Source organism: Carassius gibelio, chromosome A10 (genome assembly GCF_023724105.1).
Source record: "Carassius gibelio isolate Cgi1373 ecotype wild population from Czech Republic chromosome A10, carGib1.2-hapl.c, whole genome shotgun sequence".
NCBI classification, from domain to species: domain Eukaryota; kingdom Metazoa; phylum Chordata; class Actinopteri; order Cypriniformes; family Cyprinidae; genus Carassius; species Carassius gibelio.
Genome location: NC_068380.1, coordinates 12,309,837 through 12,330,943, shown reverse-complemented (window position 1 = coordinate 12,330,943; position 21,107 = coordinate 12,309,837). Strand labels below are relative to the sequence as shown.

Sequence of the window (21,107 nt, the reverse complement as noted above, 5' to 3'; positions counted from 1 at the left end):
TTAACAACACAGAGATATTTGAAGCAGTTTTACTCACCGCATGCGGTTCCAACACACGATCGTGACCCTTTTCCGTTGGGACTGCATTATCCTTAAGAAATAAACGATGTGCAATCCGAAATGTAGGGAACAAACAAAAACACTTGCACAACTCCGTTGATGCTCTGTAAAAATAAACTCCATCCACTGGTCCCTTAATGCTGTTTCTCTTTTGGTAATCTGTGCAGGGTTGTCTTGCCCTGGCAACCAAAAACACACTTCTTTTCTGACTTTTCGCGACGCTCTCGTTCTGATCAGGCTGTGCTCAGCCTCTCAGTGCTCTGCTATACGGGAGTGCGCTTAGGACCCATATAAGGAAATTCCGCTCCATCTAACGTCACACAGAGCCATACTCGAAAAAAACTTTCCGAAACTTGTGACAAACCGGAAGAGGTTTTTTTGGAACAAAAATACTCCTTCAAACGTACAACTTAATTTTTGAAACTTTGTCCATGTTTAGCATGGGAATCCAACTCTTTAACAGTGTAAAAAACTCAGTATGCATGAAATAGCATTTCACTCCCCCTTTAAATGGCTTTTCCGATATAGTAAACTTGCGTGGTAGCTCACCTGGTACATCTGCGATGTGGTGCACTCTGGAATAAGTCCTGTAAAACAAGTCATGACACTCCACAAAAGAGCTCAAATTCTTGTAAAGTCTTAAAGCTAAAATGGCATGGTTGTTTCCGCAAGTGTGTTTTTATCTTACATTCGCTTTACTTAACACATTCAGTAGGGTTTAATGTACAGTAGGTGGTACATTCATTTCAAACACAATGGAGCATTAACATTTTTGCACCACTCACCCGACATTTTATTTCTGAATTGCTGCATTACAAACATTACATAAAAAACATTAGCATGTTCATGCTCAATAGTTTTAGAGAAAAATTAAACACGCCAGAAACTTGCTTTGAAACATGCTACAAGGAAAGTGATATAATTTTCCAGTTATTTTGTACCCACAGGAATGCTATTGAGGTCTTCACAGTGCACCGAGACCCGTCGACCCCGGACCCGACCCGGGACCCGTACGGGTTCGGGTCTATATCTTAAATCATCAGCCGGGTCCGGGTCGTGTCCGAATCTATTACTTTGGGTTTATGCACAATGTCTGTTTAACATTGTGTGTAATACCCGTGCGATCGCCGATCGGAGTCATCGGACTCGAAGAACACCCGGCCGTGATCAAAGACTGCTTGTGTTTTTTGTTACTTGCAACTTTTAGGAAAAGAAAAGAGTGAGCCAAAAAAGTGATCTCTCTCTCTCAGTCTCAAGCGCATTTCATGTTTCTATGGCAACCAGTGAGGGACACTTCGACTGCCACACCACGTTTTACATTTTCTCCCATTTTTATATTATTATAAATGAACCGTTTAATTTTAAAGTTTTAGTGGTTCAGATTCAGACTCGATGAAGAGCAGAGAGCACAGACAGAGATCAGATGATAGTAAATAAATAACGTCAGCGGCCATGGCATTGCACGAGCAATCGTTATTACAGTTCAAAAGGGCAAACAGTCTAAGTTATTATGCGAATTAACTCGAGTCAGAATGTACATGTGCACAGTAGCATTTGTCATCCGTCACCGTGACATCAAGTGGACTTTTGAAGCTGAAATAATGAGTGGATTCAGCTTGGACTTGGAATAACGAGAGGAATAACATGAATAACTTTCTTGTCGGAGGATTGTAATGCATCACAGGCAGTCGGGTACAAGGAAGAGAGACTACGGCTCTTTAAATTAGGTAAGACAAAAAGCTGTATTCTTCGCAACAGGTTTATTTACTTGTAATAGCAATTTAAGGTGGAATATGTGAACGTCGGGCCCAGTCGGGTCTGTGTCTTCCCGGCGGGTTCGGGTCCAGATTTCAAATAATATACGGGTCGGGTCCGGGTAGACATTTCTCGGATCTACACGGGTCTGTGTCCAGCTTTTGAAATATTAGACGGGTCCGGGTCGGTTCGGTGTAGTACATTACAGGTCTCTGTCGGGTTCGGGCACAAATTTTTGGACCCGTGAAGACCTCTACTGTACTGTTTAATAAACCTGCATCTCCAATGCAAACTCATATGATGAAATGTCTTATAGCGCTTATAACGAGGTATCATCTGAAAAGTTCACTGAAACGTAGCACATTTCAGGTTTTGCAGAAATGTATTTATGTCACATATTTCCAATTTGCCTAGGTTAAAAACAAAACAAGCACCCTGAGTTGTGCATAATGGTTCTGTAGCATTAAAAAAGAGGTGTTCACCGTTCAAAGCATGTAAATTTGCTTCATGCATCCATATTGTTTTTCTCTGAACAGTGATTGGTTTAAAACTAAGGTCACTCATTGTTATTGATGGCCGGTGAGGGTTTGCTCCTTACCCCATCTGTGGCAGCCCTGGAGGTCTCAGTCACAAACCTCCGAGGAATCCACACCGACGTCATGATCCGCACATACTCCTTTCGGAAATTCCGATTGAGGAGTCCGTAAATTATGGCATTGAGGCAACTGTTGAAATAGGCCATAAAGTAGCTGACCACAAAGAGCCACTCTGGAATACGTGGAGCCATAATCTCTGGGTCAATGGCCACAACAAGGCCGATTAGATTGAGCGGAGCCCAGCAGATTGCAAATAAAACGAACACCACAAACATGGTGACAAAGTTGCGCAGGTCGCTGGGTCTTACCCTTGAACGTTCCTCGCTTTTCACCTTTCGCCTCACCTGTATCACCAGAACCCAAATCCTCAGGTAGCAGAAGGTCACCACCGCAATGGGCACCAGGAAGTGAACCACCACCACCACCACAGTGTAGGAGCTGCTGGCAGTCTGCGTGAAGGTGCAGGAGTAAACCCGGGGGTCGTAACTTAGGGAACCCACAAAGAAATTGGGAAGAATGGCCAGCACAGTGAGTGCCCAGATCAGGGCCACTAACAGCAGCGTGTTACGGAAGCTGTAGAGACGTCCGTAGGCAAAACTGTGACAGATGTAGCAGTAACGGTTGATGGCGATGCCAGTGATGTTGAAAACAGAGCCAATCACACTCAGGCCCATTAGGAATCCGCTGACTTTACACTGGGTTTCCCCCAGAGACCAGCCGTCATGGAAGATTGCATACAACACCACTGGGTAGGGATAGAAAGCCACCACCAGGTCAGCGAAGGCCAAACTGACAACAAACACATTCCCTGTGCAAAACAGAGCAAGAGAAAGAGGACTTGTTAATAATTTCATTTCTACTAGCATAGTTTGATGCTCATATGATAGCACATTGCTTGTTATGACTACTGTGGCAAAATCAAAAAATGTATTACCTAGGTCCCCCTTCCTCAAATCTTGGCCTGGAGATCCAATGTGCTGCAGAGTTTAGCTCCAACCCTGATCAAAGTCACCTGCCTGTGACTTTCTATTGATCCCAAAGACACTGTTTTGTCAGACACAGATTGTCACTGATTAGCTTGCTCAGGTGTGTTTGATTAGGGTAAAAGCTAAACTCTGCAGGAAAATGGATCTTGAGGTCCAGATTTGAGGATCCCTGACCTAGGTATGAAGTCCTGCTCCTGGTGCCCATCTGTTCTGCAAAGTTTATACCAAACCTGCTTCATCTCACCTGGCCTGTGATTTTTCAAGTGATCCCTGAAGTGCTTGATTAGCTGGTTCAGGTGTGTTTGATTAGGGTTGGAGCTAAACTCTGCAGGACAGTGGGTCCCCAGGAGCAGGGTTGAAGGCCCAAGTTATTTTATGTGAATACATTTCTTTTTTTCACACTGTATCACAGTTTCCACAAAAATAAAAAAGAAGCACAGCATTGTTTCAACAGGAATAAAATATATTTTATAAATATGTATTAAAATCAAAAACAGTTCTTTTAAATTGTAATGATTTTTTCAATAATACTATTTTACACAAATTTTCATAAACTTAATGCAGTTTTGGGTAGCATTAAAGGTTTCAAAGCCATAAAAAAACAAACAAAACAAAAAAACATTTAACAAAACCGTACCCTTATTTTTAGTTTGGAACTTTTCTGTTGTCGCAAAAAAAAAAAAAATGCTTTCAGTTGTGCCTGTCCTGTTAGTACATTTATGTTGACTATGCCTTAAAAGCACCTTTTCGTAGTATACCTTTCACTTTTGATGCCCTGCTATCTGCTTTTGCCCCTCCAAGCCTGTTTTATGCCTTTTAAATTGAATTGGGGTAAACTCATGTGAACGACAAGCTGAGAACCAGAGAGCAAATAAGAGAGGAAACAAGAATCAAGAATGACAATGCTACAGAGTGAAAAGAAAAGACAAAGAATGAATCACATCAGCTTCAAAAGCTGGATCCCCAGGGAGTGTTAAGCCTTTGATACTGTGACAACAGAAAACGATGTGCTCTCTTCAAGCCTCTGCCCTCTCAGATTAATCTCATGCATGGTCTGCTGCGTTTAAAATTATGTCGACCAATCCATTTACTCACTTTCTAATGTTAAACAGTCACCGTTTACAGCCCATGTAGAATCAGTTGATTGAGCCATCTACTGTAATTAATCCAGATAGCCCTTCATTCCGTGATACTGGTGGCAAATATGTGCATTCAGACAAATTTTCTGTCTGCAATTTGGAGTGCAATTTTGAGGATTTCCCGTTATTTTCCCAGGTAGAATAATCAAAATGTAAGGAAGTGGAAAGTTCAACCCCCAGAAAAAAAAAAAAAAAAAACAATTATAATAAATGTCCAGCTCACATTGTACCCCAAAATGTAAAAATCTATTCCACATTAAATAACAAGTCTATTTTTAGGCATTTTAATTAAATAATATGAATACTAATACAATTAATTTTATTTAAAAGCAGCAAAATCTTACAAGATCTATAATTACTGTAAAATACAATAAATATGCTGCGATGAGAATAACATTTGCTTTTTTTCATGGTAATGATAATTTTGGGAAATATGTGTAATATAATTTATCTTAATAAAAACTAATCTTTATGAGGCTAAAACTAAGATTTTTTTTTTTTCTTCTTAGAGTGAAATGTGATTCTTGGCAAAAGTATTCCTTTAAAAGAATAATTGATTGTATGAAAGTCATGAGTGGTGAACAGCTTCAATGAAGCACACATTTTCTTACAGCTTTTTAGACATCCAGACCATTTTAACATTCAGTCAGTGTCTTTTCTCCTCCCAGCACTGAGACTCTGGATGAAACATGTAATGTTTAAAGTAAAGCAAAACATTTCACATGGATTTTGCCAGATATCACCAACAGCAAAGCATATACAAAGCTATATTTTCCCATACTTTTCAGCAAATGCCAAAAAGTATTCCCAGCAACCCTCAGCATGACATTAGAGAGATCATAACCCAGTATTCTCTGCTGTTTATCACAGTGGCTTTTTAAAATGATACACAAAGCTAAAACCTGTTTCAGCCTCCCGACTCTACTCTTTTCAGCTATTCCCTTTTCTTGGCTTTATTCAGAGGATAAAGCTACAGTCTATGAAAAGATAAACACAATTACTCTGACCTACCTGAGTCCAACCTTTCTCCTCTGAGCTTTCTTCTCTATTGCATTAGACTTTTAACCCCATCCACTATAATTGAACCAGAGATGAAGCACATTCAAGCTCATATACATGTAGCTGCTCTGTAGACAAATATGTTGTAAAATAACGTACAATGTCAACTGTTATAAATGGCACTTTTGTGTTCATGTATGTGAAGAAGCCAACCTGTGTAAAATGCATATTTTTAAAGGTCATATGAAAAGAAAAGAAAATTATTTTCTGTATTTGGTGTAATCCAATGTCTTTATGCAGTTTAAGGTTCATAAAACACATTATTGTCCACATAATGTAAATTATTGTTGCTCCTCTATGCCTTTCTGAAACGCTTCTATTTTTACAAAGCTCATCGTTATGAAAAGCGAGGATTGCTCGGATTGGCCAGCCATCAAGTGCGTTGTGATTGGCTGAATACCTCGAATGTGTGATGGAAATGTTATGCCCCTCACCACAGAGGTTCCCAATCTCAGTCCTCGCGTCCCCCTGCTCTGATTCATATAATCAGCTCATTAAAAGTGAGCTCCATGCATGAACTGCGTTCTGATTGATATGATCCCTGCACCTTGTTCATTCCTCCCTACTCCCTGAGCAGAGGAAATCAGTTGAAGTTTACTTCACTTCCAAACATTCATTCATGGATTTGCGCTGAGCCACTGCCTGCAGCATCTTGACAGAACACAGAAACAGACAGCAGCATTGTAGGCTGCTCTCACAGGAAACAGCCCTCATCCTCCTTAAAATGTGCTGCACACATCTGAATATTTGGGTTGTATACAACAGTGTTGTAAATACAGCTTAACCACTGATTTCCAGTTGTGTCCTCTTTTGGAAGGCAAAACAAAGTAGTTTCCCTTTCACAACGAAACACAGCATCTCCACGACATGGCGCCGGCGGCAACAGCGGGAATTAAAGTTACGCCTTCTTTCTTTGCCTGAACATTTGGGCAGCATTATGCAAATCTTCCAACATCATGATTTAGACATGTATGACCCCTTTAAAATCTCTAATTCTAGTAAATGTGTTGACTTCACTGTATAATCCTGTTACTAAAGGTAACTTTAAAGGTATAGAGGTATATCATAGAGGTAAAAGCTCCTCATTGAATTAAACTTTCTTTCATTTTATTTTCTTTGTATAAGCATCTCTGAATATTTAAGCATTATCAAGAGATAATTATGCAGAATACTGATGTGGTTCCGAACAATACAGCATAAAAATAATAAAATGAATGATAATATATTAACATGTACATAGCAACTCACTCTGTCTTAAAAATCAAAATATGACAGCTACAAAAGCTGACAATAAGAACCTAATGAGTAATGAGCCTGTGTTTGATTAATGGTGTACTGTGTGTGTGTATGCGTGTACGTGACAGCGTGAGACACAAAGCAATCTAGTCTGATGTGAATACATGCACGTGATGTGAATATAGTCTGTGAAGTAAGAATAGAAAATTGTTTTAAATTCCACATTCAAAATCATGCACTAGGGTTGCCACAGATTTTTAACACAATATTTCCATGATTTTTCTATGACTTTGTCCATTTGTAATAGCTGATGAAAGCTTTTAGATCTGAGCATATTAGAAAAATGTATGTAAACCTACATGATAGAAATTGTCTAAAATTGCCTAATAATTGCAGAGAGAGTGACATTAAAGAAATAATAGTTCACCCAAAAAAGATGTTAATTGATGAACTGGAGCTGTGTGGATTGCTTGTGGAATTTTGTAATGTTTTTAACAGCTGTTTAGACTCCCAATCTGTCTGCATCCATTCACTGCAGAAGATCCATTGGTGAACAAGTGATATAATGCTACATTTCTTCAAATCTGTTCTGATGAAGAAACAAACTCACCTTGGATGGCCTTTGTGTGAGTAAAATTTCAGCAAACTTTCATTATTAGGTGAACAATTCCTTTAACAGCATATGGATGTCACATAGAGATATGAAGAGGAAAATGCAAATAAGGACAAGAAGAAGATGATGAAGAGAAATGTCTTAGTTATTTCCTATTTAAACTAGATAGAGTGTAATGGAAAACCTGACAGAGGAAGCTGGGGAAAGATTCTGAAGGGAGAACAGAAGGCAGGGGTTCTTATTCCATGTCTAAGGCTCATTATAAAAGCACTTGAACAGGGTCAGACAGGGTTCTCTAGAGTCCCCCAGAGTACAGTATAAAATGATATGTGCATGCTATGCTCACCTGTCAAAGACTTTATGCGCAAAAAGAAGAGCTACAGCTGTAAAAGACACAGACACTTCTGCTTCAACATGCCCACAAGACAGGTGGCCTTTTTTGCTTTGCCTTATGGATCTTGACAACCTTTGAAATTTTGTGAAGCCATGCCAAGCACGATAATACATCTTGACCCTGCATTTTCTAATGATTTCTGAGGACATCCTTTATTGGGTCTAGGCATTGTGTCCACCAAGGTAAAGGATCTCTTGAGAATGAATGACCACACAAATCAACAGAATATAAGTGAATGACATTGAGTATGGTGCAGTAGTGGGTACTCCCATATAAATGGCTATTTGACCTTTTCTTTACGATAAATTAAATCAATACAAGGATAAATTCACTGTGTAAAAAAACTGCAGTTTTAATCATGAATGTAATAATAAAACTGAACCTTGGGAAAATAAAAAAGGTCAATATATATACCTACAGAATGTAAACAGAAAATGAAGCCAAATCATCAGCAGAAATCCATGCAGTCCTTTCTGACTGATACATCGAAAGTCTTTAGACCATAAGGGCCCTATCATACGCCTGGTGCAATGTGGTGCAAGACAAAGGTGTTTGCTAGTTTCAGCACAGTTCTCATTTTCCCATCCTGCACCATGTTGTTTAAATAGCAAATACATTTGCACCCATCTGTGCGCCCATGGGCGTGCTGATCTGAAAACGAGGTGTGTTCAGGTGCATTGTTAGTGCTTAGCTATTTTGAGGTACTGAAAATAAACTGCACCATAGACCAACTCATACCTGGTCTAAAATCTGGCGCAATTATTTTCTTTGTTATTTAAAGAGTGGGTTAAAATATAGGTTAGTCCACAACGCGCATACACGCTGCTTATTACACACACAGGGACACACAGCAGCACACAAACATGCAAAATATTATAAATTAAAAAATATATATTATTGTGTAGGCTACATAAATATAGAACTTTCTACATGTCATAATGTTTAGTCATCGCATGTATGAGAATCAGGCTGCCAATTTGCTCGTGCACAAGCAGCTCAATTCTCTTTCTGGGGATGCGTTCTTTTTTGCGCTTGCAAATTTTGCCAGATAAATAGCAAAAACGTCATGACACGAGTGGAAATGGGAAAAGGGAATTGGAGATGAGACTCTGATTGGTTTACTGAATGTTACAACCAAAAAAAAAAAAACTCATTAAGAGCACTTCCTGGGGGTCGAGCGTACTGCGCAGACTCAAACTGAGCTTGATGACGTAGATGTGACATGAGCAACCTGTCTGACAATTGTTAGTCTTCTAATAGCTATGCCAAGAGAAATCTGAATCACCCACCAAATCTTGCAGAGATGTCAAGCGTGAACAGGAGCAAATTTTGGCAAGTATTCTAATTAATTATTTTGTCATTTTGCATTGTATTTATTTATTTGAAAATTGAATGCCAGTACGCCATATTAAGTTATTTCACATTTGGTTATGTAGGACAGGACATGTTGTAGATGGCTTCCAACCAGGATGAAAGTGATCACATTCATCTTCAAGTGTATCCTATATCTTTAAATAAATAAAGGAATCACGTTAACTGCGATTGGCATTGAGATGTTTTTTTTTTTTCATTGCATGTATAATTTCATGATAATTTACCCATCCCCCATTAATATAGATACCCCGTTACCCATACTTCATTATTTAATAAAGTAGATAAATTATTGAAAGTTCGTGGATAAATGTTATTTCATATGTAGTGAATACTTCATACTTGCCACATACCAAATTATTTCCAATTCCTCAAAACATTGTTGAACAATTTTGTCCCGTTGCTTTTATGGACTCTCTATGGGCTTCTCCATTGACTTTATGTCTCCACGTCCCCCCGATAGCCTCATAGACAGTAAAAGATTGCCTGTAAGCTTCTCCTCCTGTCCATACGGAAATTTCTCTACTGTGCGACAGAGAGTCGCAGGTTGTGACGCAATCGTTATGAGAGTATGACAAACAAATAATAAACGTTTTCATCTTTGCTGGGATTGAATGCTTAGGGACATTTTGCTCTGTTTTGCTTGGGTTTAGAAAATGGAATAAAATAAATTCCATCGCCTATCCTCTCAGGATACCTGCAATCAGTGTTACAAGTAACCCAGGCACATTGTTTTTCCATTTTTGTGGCATAAACACTAAAAACGATGAAAGCTTGGGATCTTCCAGTGTTTCTCTATGGCACTAAGACCTAAAGATTTCAGAGTTCTGGTCCCTGTGCAGCTGATACTCAACTGCCATTCATTCATCTGCGTTCGATAGGAGGGGCTTACCGATAGGTCTATTATTATTATTGACAACTTTGCAAACTGCTGCTTAATATTTTTGTGGAATGATATGCATTTGTTCCTGGATTCTTTGATTAATAAAATAATATAACAGGATTTATTACAAAACAGATTTTTTTGGAACAATCTAAAAGTCTTTGCTGTCACCTTTAGTGAATTTAATGCTTCCTTGCTGAATAAAAGTGTTAATTTCTAAACACACACACATATGCAAACATTGTGTTCTGACTTGTTTCATGTTCCTCTCATTAAGCGCAAAAAGAAAAAAAAACTAACTTTGAATAATTTTGCCCCATCTGGCAGGGATTATATTATTGATATGATTGGTTCTTTACTACATATACTCATACAAAAAAAAAGTTCATCATTATAAAGACAAAACAAGGTATATATAATTTGTATTGATATATCATATAATTTTTTATTTATTTATCTATTACAACATTGTTTCCATTTAGATGTTAGTGGGTGAGCTCTAGAAAAATTAAATACTTGTTCAGTGCAGTATGCAACAAGAATGATTTGCTTTATTACTCAAAGGTTACTTTCTGATTCATGAGAGAAAAATTACCTGTCTTTGATCACAACCTTTTATCATTTCAAAGGTTCTGCCAGTGAGGAGCTTAGCATTTAAAGTGTAGTTTAAATGTGTAAAGTATAATCCTTGATCCTGAAAGGTTAAAGCACTTTTTCGATATTAACACTGCTGCATACAGTATACTCACTACAACAGTTAAATTTTTATACATATATTACAACATGCAGCAGGGTGAAGGACTTGGGTCAAGGCAAATTACTGAGGAACCACTTTTCTATTCCTCTGGAGTGATATATTCACAAGGTCATTTCATACTATGTAAAATATGTAAATCACATTTTAAGGTTGTTACAACTATTGGATTATGCAGATGAGTACAATAACATGTGTTTATTTATTATTATATATATATTTTTTTACGGGTTGCAAATTGTGACGGGGTCCAGTCCTTGAGGATAATGAGAACAAGGAAAGATGGAAAAACTGGAATGAGGACCAAACAGAGCAGCACCAAGGGCTAATCTTAATTTGTACCCTGAAGCATGCTCTGTCTGTAGCACCAAATGACAAGCACTACTATTGTGCCCTTGAGCTATGGCCACTGCCACTGCAGCTTCAAACAGCTGTCCTCACTTCCAAAGGATGTGAATGTCCTGTGATGTCATTACGACATGCTCCTTATTTCATCACCAATTAATGAAATACATTTATTGACATTAACTGGCATGAAATAACAGTAGATAGTAGTTAAGTTATTATTGTTATTATTAACAACAACAAAAATGCAATGATGATATTATTATTATATCAATAAAACAACAGCAAAGTAGTTAAAAAATAATAAAAATAATAATACAACTAATATCTACTGTTATTTAATGTAAACTTATTATAAATAATTGGTAATGAATTAAGCAGGATGATTTTCAGTAAGCCATAGATTACAAAAAAAAAACTTAATGGAACTACTCACACATGATCACGCTTTCCTGGTTTACTTTACAATAACCATCTGACAGTTTAACATTCATTAAATAACACATTCACTTAAGATACATTCTATACAGAAAGCTCCAATTACATACAAAATTTTGCCCTTTGTGTTCTGGAATTTGTTGTTTTCCTCTTGATGTATAACTGCTCCATGAGTTTCACATCATTCTGCCAGAGCCTGTCCATATAGGTCGTTTGTGGAAGCACCTTATTACGATCTATATTTACGTTTTAAAGTTAAGCGCCCTCTAGCAGGCGTAAAAATAATGACAGTATCGCGTTGCGCCTATCGTCATGAAATGACTTATAACATCATTACCCATCAAAACGCAAGTTTATTTTAATGCAATGTGTGGGCATTTTTTACACCGATCTCACAGTATTTCCTACATATTTTACTAGGTGGCTTATTCGTTCGAATAACCATACCTAACCCCACCCCTAAACCTAACCCTCACAGAAATCATGCTAAATTATGATTTATTGAGCTTATACATTTTCGCGCATGTCCGTTCCCTGGGATTGAACACATGATAGCATGATTACTTATCAAGGTATAACGCAATAATCTACCAACTGAGCTACACAAAATGCAAATCACAGTGCAAATAAAAGAGTACAAAACATTAATATGAAAACGATCTTTTGCCGATAGGGGCGCAATTGTAGTATACGCTCTGATGGGTCATATTTCAGGGATTTGGACAAACAACATTTGTGAGCATATTGGTTGGAGGACAGGTTGTTCTGCCAACACAAATTGAAAAAGACTATATCCCACCTGTCTGAAACCACCCCGGCTTCCCTACAGTCCACCCTGTGATCAGCCCAGTCTGAACCTCAGTGTTCCTTCCAGCCAAACACTATTACATCATTCAGCGCTCTGAACAGCCACATAAAAAACGATATCCTCGTTGAAGGCCTCTGTCAAAATATAAAACATGTTGACCTTTGACTCCTTCAAAGTGATAAAATGATTCAGTCCAGAGTTCTGCATTATCATCACTGGTTGTAGGGTATAGATTGATGGATTTCATTAAACTAAAGTGATCAGATAATGCCTCGGTGTATGCATACATAAATGGATCTTAAAAATCTTGACACGTTTTTTTTTTTTTTTTTGTACTGGGTCTGGTTTGTGAAATCAGGAAAGCTGGGTTTAAAGATCATGGTGATGCCTCAGCCTGCCTGTCCAGGATTTTGCTGTTTTATCTTGTGCCAAGGAACAGTCAGCATGCAGCATGCAAAAGAGAACATCTGCATAGAGAGCTAAGTAAAGTTCGCAGAGCTACGAAACCCTTCAGATTCAATTTAGTTCAGTGTTATTTAATATTCTTTATTATGGGCACACTTTTTTTGCATTTCCACAAAAAAATATCTTGGTTGAAAGAGGCCAGGCATAAAAAAGTGATTCCAGGACAACTGTTACTGTCACTGCAACTATCAAGCTCCAAGACCTTTAGTTTAAAGTGTCTGCTGAAAGTAAATACTGAGACTACAACATCATGGTCCACTGAGAATCGAGGACATATCTGTTAAATTTGATGGAAACAGAAAGGGTGGACACATTTTTGTTTCATACATTCAAATCCAAGCATCTTTCAAAAAGTTTAAAAGAGGCTGCAGTCCTGAGAAAAGACAGGTGGAGATAAACAGTTACTGCTGTGAACCTTTGATCAAGTAAACCTGAAAGTAAAGCCGAAACTCTGTCTCCTATTTGAACCTGTGGTACAGCGAAGCAAGAACAGAATACAATCAGTTTGATAGAGATTTTCTTTTTCTTCATGTACAATTTCAGATGCTTCCCTGGGCAATGAAATTTGCTGGTACATCAGTGAGAGAAAGACTGGTAAGAAAAAAAGAACAAGGAAAGTGAAAGAAGCAATAAAGGACACCAGCAAAGTTCTATTACATAGGTGAATTCACTCATGACAGGCTCTCCTGGTGCCACTATACAGTAGCTCAACCAGGCTGAATGGATTGAAGAAAACTATGAGATATTCTAAACCTTTTAACAAAACAAGTCAAATTTAATAAGGGAGATACAAGCATTCTTCAAAGGGAGTGTAATAGAAAAAAACACTTAACATTTACTGTTTCATTAATGTGATAAAGTAAATTTTCATGTCCCTGTCTTATACAGTAACATTCAAAAAGGTCAGAATGTTTTTTTTATGTTTTTGAAAGACATCTTTTATGCGCACCGATGCTGCGTTTGTTTGAACAACAATACAAGCAATATCATGAAATATTACAATTTAAAATACCTGTACAGCCCACCTTCCGAAAAAAATTCATGTGTTTTAAAATGTGTCTTTAAATTGCTTAGTTTTCCCAGTGCGTTGTGATTGGCAAACAGTTAAGACGTTGTTTCAGTACGGTCCCCATGCTTTTTCCAAGACATGTTCCTGAATCAACATCTTTTGATGATCCTTGATCGAATTTATTGTCCAAAAATATAGACTTAACACAATCCCTACCCCTAAACCTAACCCTACCTATAATTTATTCCTAAAATCAGTGGGAAATGATAGCTGATTAACAAGGGTGTAGAAGCACCTTAACCCGACTGTAAGCCTAAAACAGATATTTCCTGAAAAGTTAATATCTCATTTCTGATTAGTTAATTGGAATGTTGTTCCAGGATCAACAAGGATGTTGATCCAGGAACAAGTTATACTTGGTGAAATCACGCCCGTCGTCTCACTACTGTCACAACCCTTGCCAAAGCAGCAAGTTCCGTCTGCTTCAGTATAGTTAAGGATGGTGTCAATATTGCCATATTAGTTTGAGCCGGATTCAGACGCCAAAAATATTGAACAAGAGGATAGCGAGGAACCTTTGAACGCACAGATATTGTTAGACATTAGAGTGGTAACGTTATTGTTGTTGTTGTTTTTCTTGGCTAAATCATGTTTTAAATATGATGTCAACAACAGCTTATAAATAAGCTAAATAAGTGCATTTACTATGTACAGATAAGTGCAGCTGTAATATGTATTATGTTTATTGTTCTTTAATTCTAACATTATAACAGTGAAAACGGTTGAATTTATTTATACTGTAGTCTAATAATTGAATTTAAAATGTAAATTCTGCAGATTACATTATTGTCCAGTATTGTACTCTTGTACTGGCAGCAATTTATGAAAAAAAAGCATTTCTTCGACATGGCGAAAACTTGATGCTTCAACAGCTCTTCTTGTTTCGTCTGATGCACTAAATCTGCAGCAGCACTTCTTCTTTGTCGTCGTCTGGTCTGATGCACTCAACCAAGTTTTCTAACCACAACCTCGACCCTCCCCAACCCCCAGCCATTCAAATTTTTGTAGGCAGGAATTATTTTTATGATATATTCTAATGGGCTACTTTGTGACATCATAATACCCTAGAAAACAATGCTGTAGTCCAAATGAGCCGTTCATTGTAGTTTTACATTTTTGTTTTTTTATAAACAAAATATCTCCCTTTTTTGAGTGGACTAAGAATTTTGTAACTTTGTAGATGTTTTTTATGCCCAAACATACACACTATGCACTGACTAAAATTAAAAAAGTGAAAAAGCATAATAGAACCTCTTTAATATATTTAAAAATGTAATGTATTTTTGTTATGATAAAGCTGAATTTCAGCATCATTACTCCAGTCTTCAGTGTCACATGATCCTTCAGGAATCATTCTAATATACTGATTTTATGCTCAAAAAACATTATCATCATCAATGCTGAAACAGGCATACTGCTTAATATTTTTGTGGAAACTTTTTTTTTCAGTATTGTCCATTAATGTCCTATTTGTCTTTTGAAATAACGTGAATTTATTAACAAATATTATATTTATTTTATATTGGCAATAAAGGTTATTTCTGCAAATCTGTACAATTTTTAAAAATACAACTAGTATATACATTTTTTCTGACTTTTAAATCTCAAAAAGTACTGTCTAAAAGAAAAATCTCTACTATTTTAAAAACAACAGCAAGGTTGACTTCTTGCTCTCAAGAAAAATCTCAAAAAGCGCAGCTAATCATGTGATATATGATGATCTTAAAGGCCTTGTATTTAAAATCCTTGGTACTGACTTTCTTTCAAGTGCCTTAAGAACCATGTGATGCTTGTCTCAGAGTAGACCTTAGCCACATTAAACTGCCCTGTGAGGAGGGTTTCTAGGCACTAAAGAACAGCAGGTGGACTGTTCTTTCTCTCTCTGAACAATGTTCACACAAACCTAAACCTGCAATGTGCATTAAATTCACAGCTCTCTAGCCCAAACACACTTCTGACAGTTACATAAGTTTCTTCTAAACGATTACAAAGCATTCAAGACAGATATAGTAAGTATTTGGATTTGAATGACTGATCTATTGCTGTCCATGGTGCTGAACTGGCAGACACATGCAATGGACTCACATTATCATCTTCGTGCTTGTCTCTGAGGACATGGGATGCAAATTGTGCCAACTGCTGATGTTGCTGATAGCAGTGTTTCTTTGAAGGACTCTGTTATTCCTTTATTTCCTGCTTCCTCTAAATGTCAGACAAACAAACACCCGTCCTTTTTGCAATATGGTGTTAATTTCTTTGGTCTCTTCATGTGTCTGTTTGTGTGACAGGCAGCGGTATTTCTATACTTGTGCAGAACATGAATACCCTGGGAGGTGGTGAGGACAGCACTTCACTTTCACAAGGTTTAAAAGCCGAGATGAGAAAAATCAACAAGGAATTCAAAATCATACACACTCACAGAGAGAGAGCAAAAGCAGATATACACCTTATATGGAATAAACCACAGATGCTGAAAGGCTTTGACAACTCTGCGGATGGACACTGACCCCATTTAAGTTTAATCATGCATAGCCCTGAGGACAACAGAAAAGCAAGAGTGCACAAAATTCCCCTAGAACACAAACAGAACAAGAATCAAACAGAATATTCAGAATAAACAGAACATAATCAAAATATTTCTTAAAGTAATAGATCACTCAAAAATGAAAAACAACTGTTTCATTTTTGTTTCAGACCTTCATTCATCTTTGGAACACAATTTAAGATATTTTTGATGAAATCTGAGAGTTTTCTGACCCTGTATAGACAGCAATGCAACTGAAATGTTTTATGGCCCAGAAAGGTACAGTAGTAAGGACATCGATCAAACAGACCATGTGTCTGTGACATTAGTGGTTTAACCGTAATTTTTTGAAGGTGCTAGAATACTTTTTGTGCACAAAGAAAACAAAAACAATGACTTTATTCCACAATTTCTCCACTTTTGTGTCATAAGAGTACCACAACTCTTGGCACGTCCACAACAGCTTGTTGTTTCCTAATTTTGAATGGTCTCCCTGCTGCACTAATAGTAGTAAGCCATTCCTTTGTGTATACATATCCTTACAAGCAGAATCGATCCTTAGTTTACGCAAAGAACGCAAGCTGCGTAGGGCCCTGAAACACCAGGGGGCCCCATTGCTCTCAAAGATTATTTCATTTTAGATTCAGTTTTGAATTTGGTCAGCGGTTATGAAAACTCCTTATATCATTATTTTAATGCGGTTCGCTGTCAACATTTCTACATAAAAATCTGTCAAATCATGTAACGTGAAGGTCGTTCGGTGTCTTACTTGAGAAAAAAAAGCCATTCATTCATTCATTCATTCATTCATTCATTCATTCATTCATTCATTCACAGTTTTGGGTAGGGTACCCAGAATTCTAGGATAACCATTGCTTACAAGTACAATTTTAGCTGTATTGTTTGTTAGCTGTATTATTTGCCCCTTCAAAAATTGCTCTTGAGAAATTTTACACTTTTAGACGAAATTTACACTGCTGCACTTTTTATCTCCACTCATTTTTATGGTCTACAATGCCATTGCCACCAAACACATACCTCAGTGCACACAAACACGTGCTGACAGTCACACTGGCCACTGTAACATCCATACTCATGTGGCAGAGCAGAGCCTACCAGGAATCTGACAACAGAAGGACTTCACTTAACACTCACCCCCCTTTCTAGACACATGATTGCATAACCACACAGGGGACAGTACAAGGGAGAAGGGCCACTGGACAGTGATACTCAAGAAGCCCTGATTGCCATGTGTCTTCAACTGACAGCTGTTAAGAGTATTCCTGAAAGAAATTTTTCACCCAAAAATACAAATTTGCCAAAAAATTTACTCACTCTCAGGCCACCCGAGATGTAGAAGAGGGAATAGGGAACAGATTTAAAGAAATTCAGCACTACATCAATGGCTCACCAATGGATTCTCTGTGTTTGGGTGCCATCAGAATGAGGGTCCAAAACATATGCTTTAAAATTTAAACCATCGCTTCTAGCCAAAATATGAGTCCATAATCAATAATAACATTTCCTCCAGTGAAAAGGTCCAAATACCCTGTTGTCCTCTCACATCAAAATCCAAATGGTGCTTGATCTGTGCGTATTTCTCTCCTGATTCAGACGAGACAACTTTTTCACCATAGAAAGCTATTTTATGGATAAAGGATACATATACCCACCCTTTTATCAGAATGTGCCTCATTATCATAAAACACTGAGATATTTACCAGTCATAGACCTTTTATCTCCACGCTCCACATGGGGGTGATTATGCGGTGAATCTGCAAACAGGATTCTGGGAACATACAGTTTTCCTTCTGAATACACTTGTAAGGAGAACGAGGCTGTGAGTTTCTGCCATTTCTCAGCTCTCTGCCCTTGTTAGTTCACACGGCACACACAACTAAAGATCCGTGTGCCATTCTTGTGGTAGTGGGATGGACCACACACAAAATCTGACAGTATTCATACTCAATCCAATGAGCCGTTGATGCCACCTCCATGTGCTCAAATTGCTTTGGAGAGGGAAGGCAGAGAGAGTCAGCAGTGTCTATTAGACAGACGGTGATATAAGACTGTGAGTGTGCCTTTGAAGCAGACAGGTCTGGCTCTTGCTCAATGCGTAAAAAGCATGAGCTTTGAAGTGCGCTCTTGTGTGAGCGCTCTCCACACTTATGTCCCTGCAGATGCACAAACTGTCAAGGGGTTCTGAATGCAGTCCCACTCAATTGAGTCAGCAGTGTGTGGAACAACCCCTCAAACACACGCATGCATATGTTCACACATTGTCACAGGCACTGACAGCGCTGAAATCTGTCTCTCCTCCGAATCTTTTAGAGTCTTACATTACAAGCCTAACAGCAGTGTGACATAATACTTCAATAGTCGTTCCTGTTGTTTTTAGACAGAATTATATGTAATCACAATGTGCAGTTAGGGGTCATTCAAGTGGGTAATTAGATTTAACATCTATTTAAAAACATCAAACACATTAATTTACAATTAAATTAAGGGTCTATTAAGGCTCAGGTGGATGCCAGATTTTCACTGATGTACACGTCCAATTATGCCAAACTACAGTTGTAAGTCTTTGAAGCCCTTACTGTTGAGAGCGATAAGCCGCTGTAAATTATTCATGACATGGTCAAGGTGAAGTGAACTTAACACTACCAAAAACTCAAACTCAAATAAAAATAAAAATGCTGAAACAAATAGTTTCTCCACAAAAACGATTAAAATCTATTGATATGGTTACTGGAAGTCCCAATTTCGGCATGCATGAGCATATTCGGTGCTAAAATGTTGCTTAAAAAAATAAAAATAAAAATAAAATAAAATTAGCTGTTCGTTTAAAATTGTCCACTTCCTAAAAAAAATTCCAAGGTTTTTTTTTTTTTTTTTTTTTGCTATTGATTTAAGGTAATCGCTCACTAACACTACATAGGCTATGCAATACTGTGTTAGCAAACTACTCCATAAGTCGAAAGTGAGGTAAATAAATCCACGCAAGCGTGAACAGTTTGCATTTAACTAACTCAAAATAAGCACGTTTTTCACCTTGTACAATTTACATTTAAGGCAGTACGTCAAATAAGATTCTTGTCAAGTAAAAGGAAACAAGTACACAAATTACTTCATTCAGTGCACAATTCATGATCTATCCCCATTCAACTCTCGAACCTGGTGGCACGTTAAGCGCTACAACAATGAAGATAAATAAAAGCTCACCAGCATTTCTCAGTTTCCGATTCCTGAACACCGAAATTATGACTAACAGGTTACCCAAAACATCCACCACAGTGGTGAAGATCAGCACGCTGGCCAGCACCGCTGTTGCCCAGGCGGGGCGCGCGCTCGAACCCAACGCGCGACCGACGTGCCCCAGTTCTGTGCTGTTCGTCAGAAAGGCGATGTTGTCTGGCATCCCGGACCAACTTGTTCTCCGTGGTTTGGTCTGTTAAAGGTAAGTCACGCAACCTGAGGTAGTAAAGAGAAAATAAACTTAAGCATTTTAAACTAAAAGCGTATATATTTAAACATTTGTGTAACATTTATTTATTTTCCGTACTTGTAAAAAGCGAGTAATTCCAGCTTGCCTTTCAACCGAAGTTGTGGATAGTTCAGCCATAAATTTCTGTCGCCTCTTGTTGATCCGCGCTCCTCTCATTCCTCTCTCCATAAATACGAGAAAGAGTCCGTGTCAACATCTCCAGCACCTCAGAATCATTTCTGTCTTGTAGTTCATTTGTTTGTCTAGCACCTATTTTCACCTTGCTCCCCCCTCACCTTAAAACTACTAAGGAACAGGGCAGTCTTGGCACCGTTTTGCCCCATGGCGACCGTTACGCTCGCTCCAAGTTATTTTTTAAACCAGCTGCTCAGAATTGTAAATCCAGCGCGTGATCAGAGGGGAATCCGTCCAGATGATTGGCTCGCGCTTCGAGCTGAGTTTAACGCCGCACAGTGCAGAGCATGTTTTATTTGCGCGGGAGTTGTCATAACAACCCCTGCGCGCCTCCAACAAAAGTGAATGTGATTACACCTGGCGCGCGTGCGTGCGTGCGTGTGTGTGTGTGTGTGTTTCATATATATATATATATATATATATATATATATATATATATATATATATATATATATATATATATATATAAAACACTAGGATTTGTGAATAAATGTTGTCTGACTGCTAAAATGTACATTCTATGAAAAAACGTTTTAAAATGAATAGCAGAGAAAATGTTAAAACTGAACAAAACTGAAATCACAGCTCCCATTTTTACCTTTAGTCAATTATATGGAGGTTAAAGTTACTTTTGTAACTATAGCAACCGTTGGCAAATGTGTTTTCTCTCAGGATCATTATTAGGCGGCTGAAAGCAAAAAAATGTTCCATACTTCTATAACAGTAGCTATAGCTTATAATATTTAAGAAACATTTTTATAATAAAATGTTTAGTCAAAATGCAGAAATAGTACAAATCAATTTTGTTGTAGCAAATCTCACACTCACAAATACACTGATTGCTCTTTGTGAATAGTTCAGTTGGGTAATGAATGATAGCAATTTAATATGATTGTTTATATATCCAAAAAAGCCTGTGTTGTTCTACTTTTA

At 37.8% G+C, this 21,107-nt stretch overlaps 1 protein-coding gene across 1 annotated transcript; it reads right to left on the bottom strand.

Annotated features, from left to right (window-relative positions):
- Positions 1 to 2,043: 2,043 nt before the first annotated feature.
- On the bottom strand, positions 2,044 to 19,945 carry LOC128021198 (melatonin receptor type 1B-B-like). Its single transcript, XM_052608226.1, has 2 exons — positions 19,718 to 19,945; positions 2,044 to 3,219 (listed from the first exon to the last, which is right to left on the bottom strand). The coding sequence occupies exons 1-2, from the start codon at positions 19,911 to 19,913 to the stop codon at positions 2,372 to 2,374; spliced, it is 1,044 nt and encodes a 347-aa protein (XP_052464186.1). The 5' UTR covers positions 19,914 to 19,945; the 3' UTR covers positions 2,044 to 2,371.
- Positions 19,946 to 21,107: the final 1,162 nt, after the last annotated feature.

Excerpts from the sequence above, each read along its gene's own strand:
- LOC128021198 (XM_052608226.1), bottom strand. The coding sequence starts at position 19,913 with ATGCCAGACAACATCGCCTTTCTGACGAACAGCACAGAACTGGGGCAC. Across the intron at positions 3,220-19,717 it reads TCGGAAACTGAGAAATGCTG|GGAATGTGTTTGTTGTCAGT; the intron begins GTGAGCTTTTAT and ends TGTTTTGCACAG.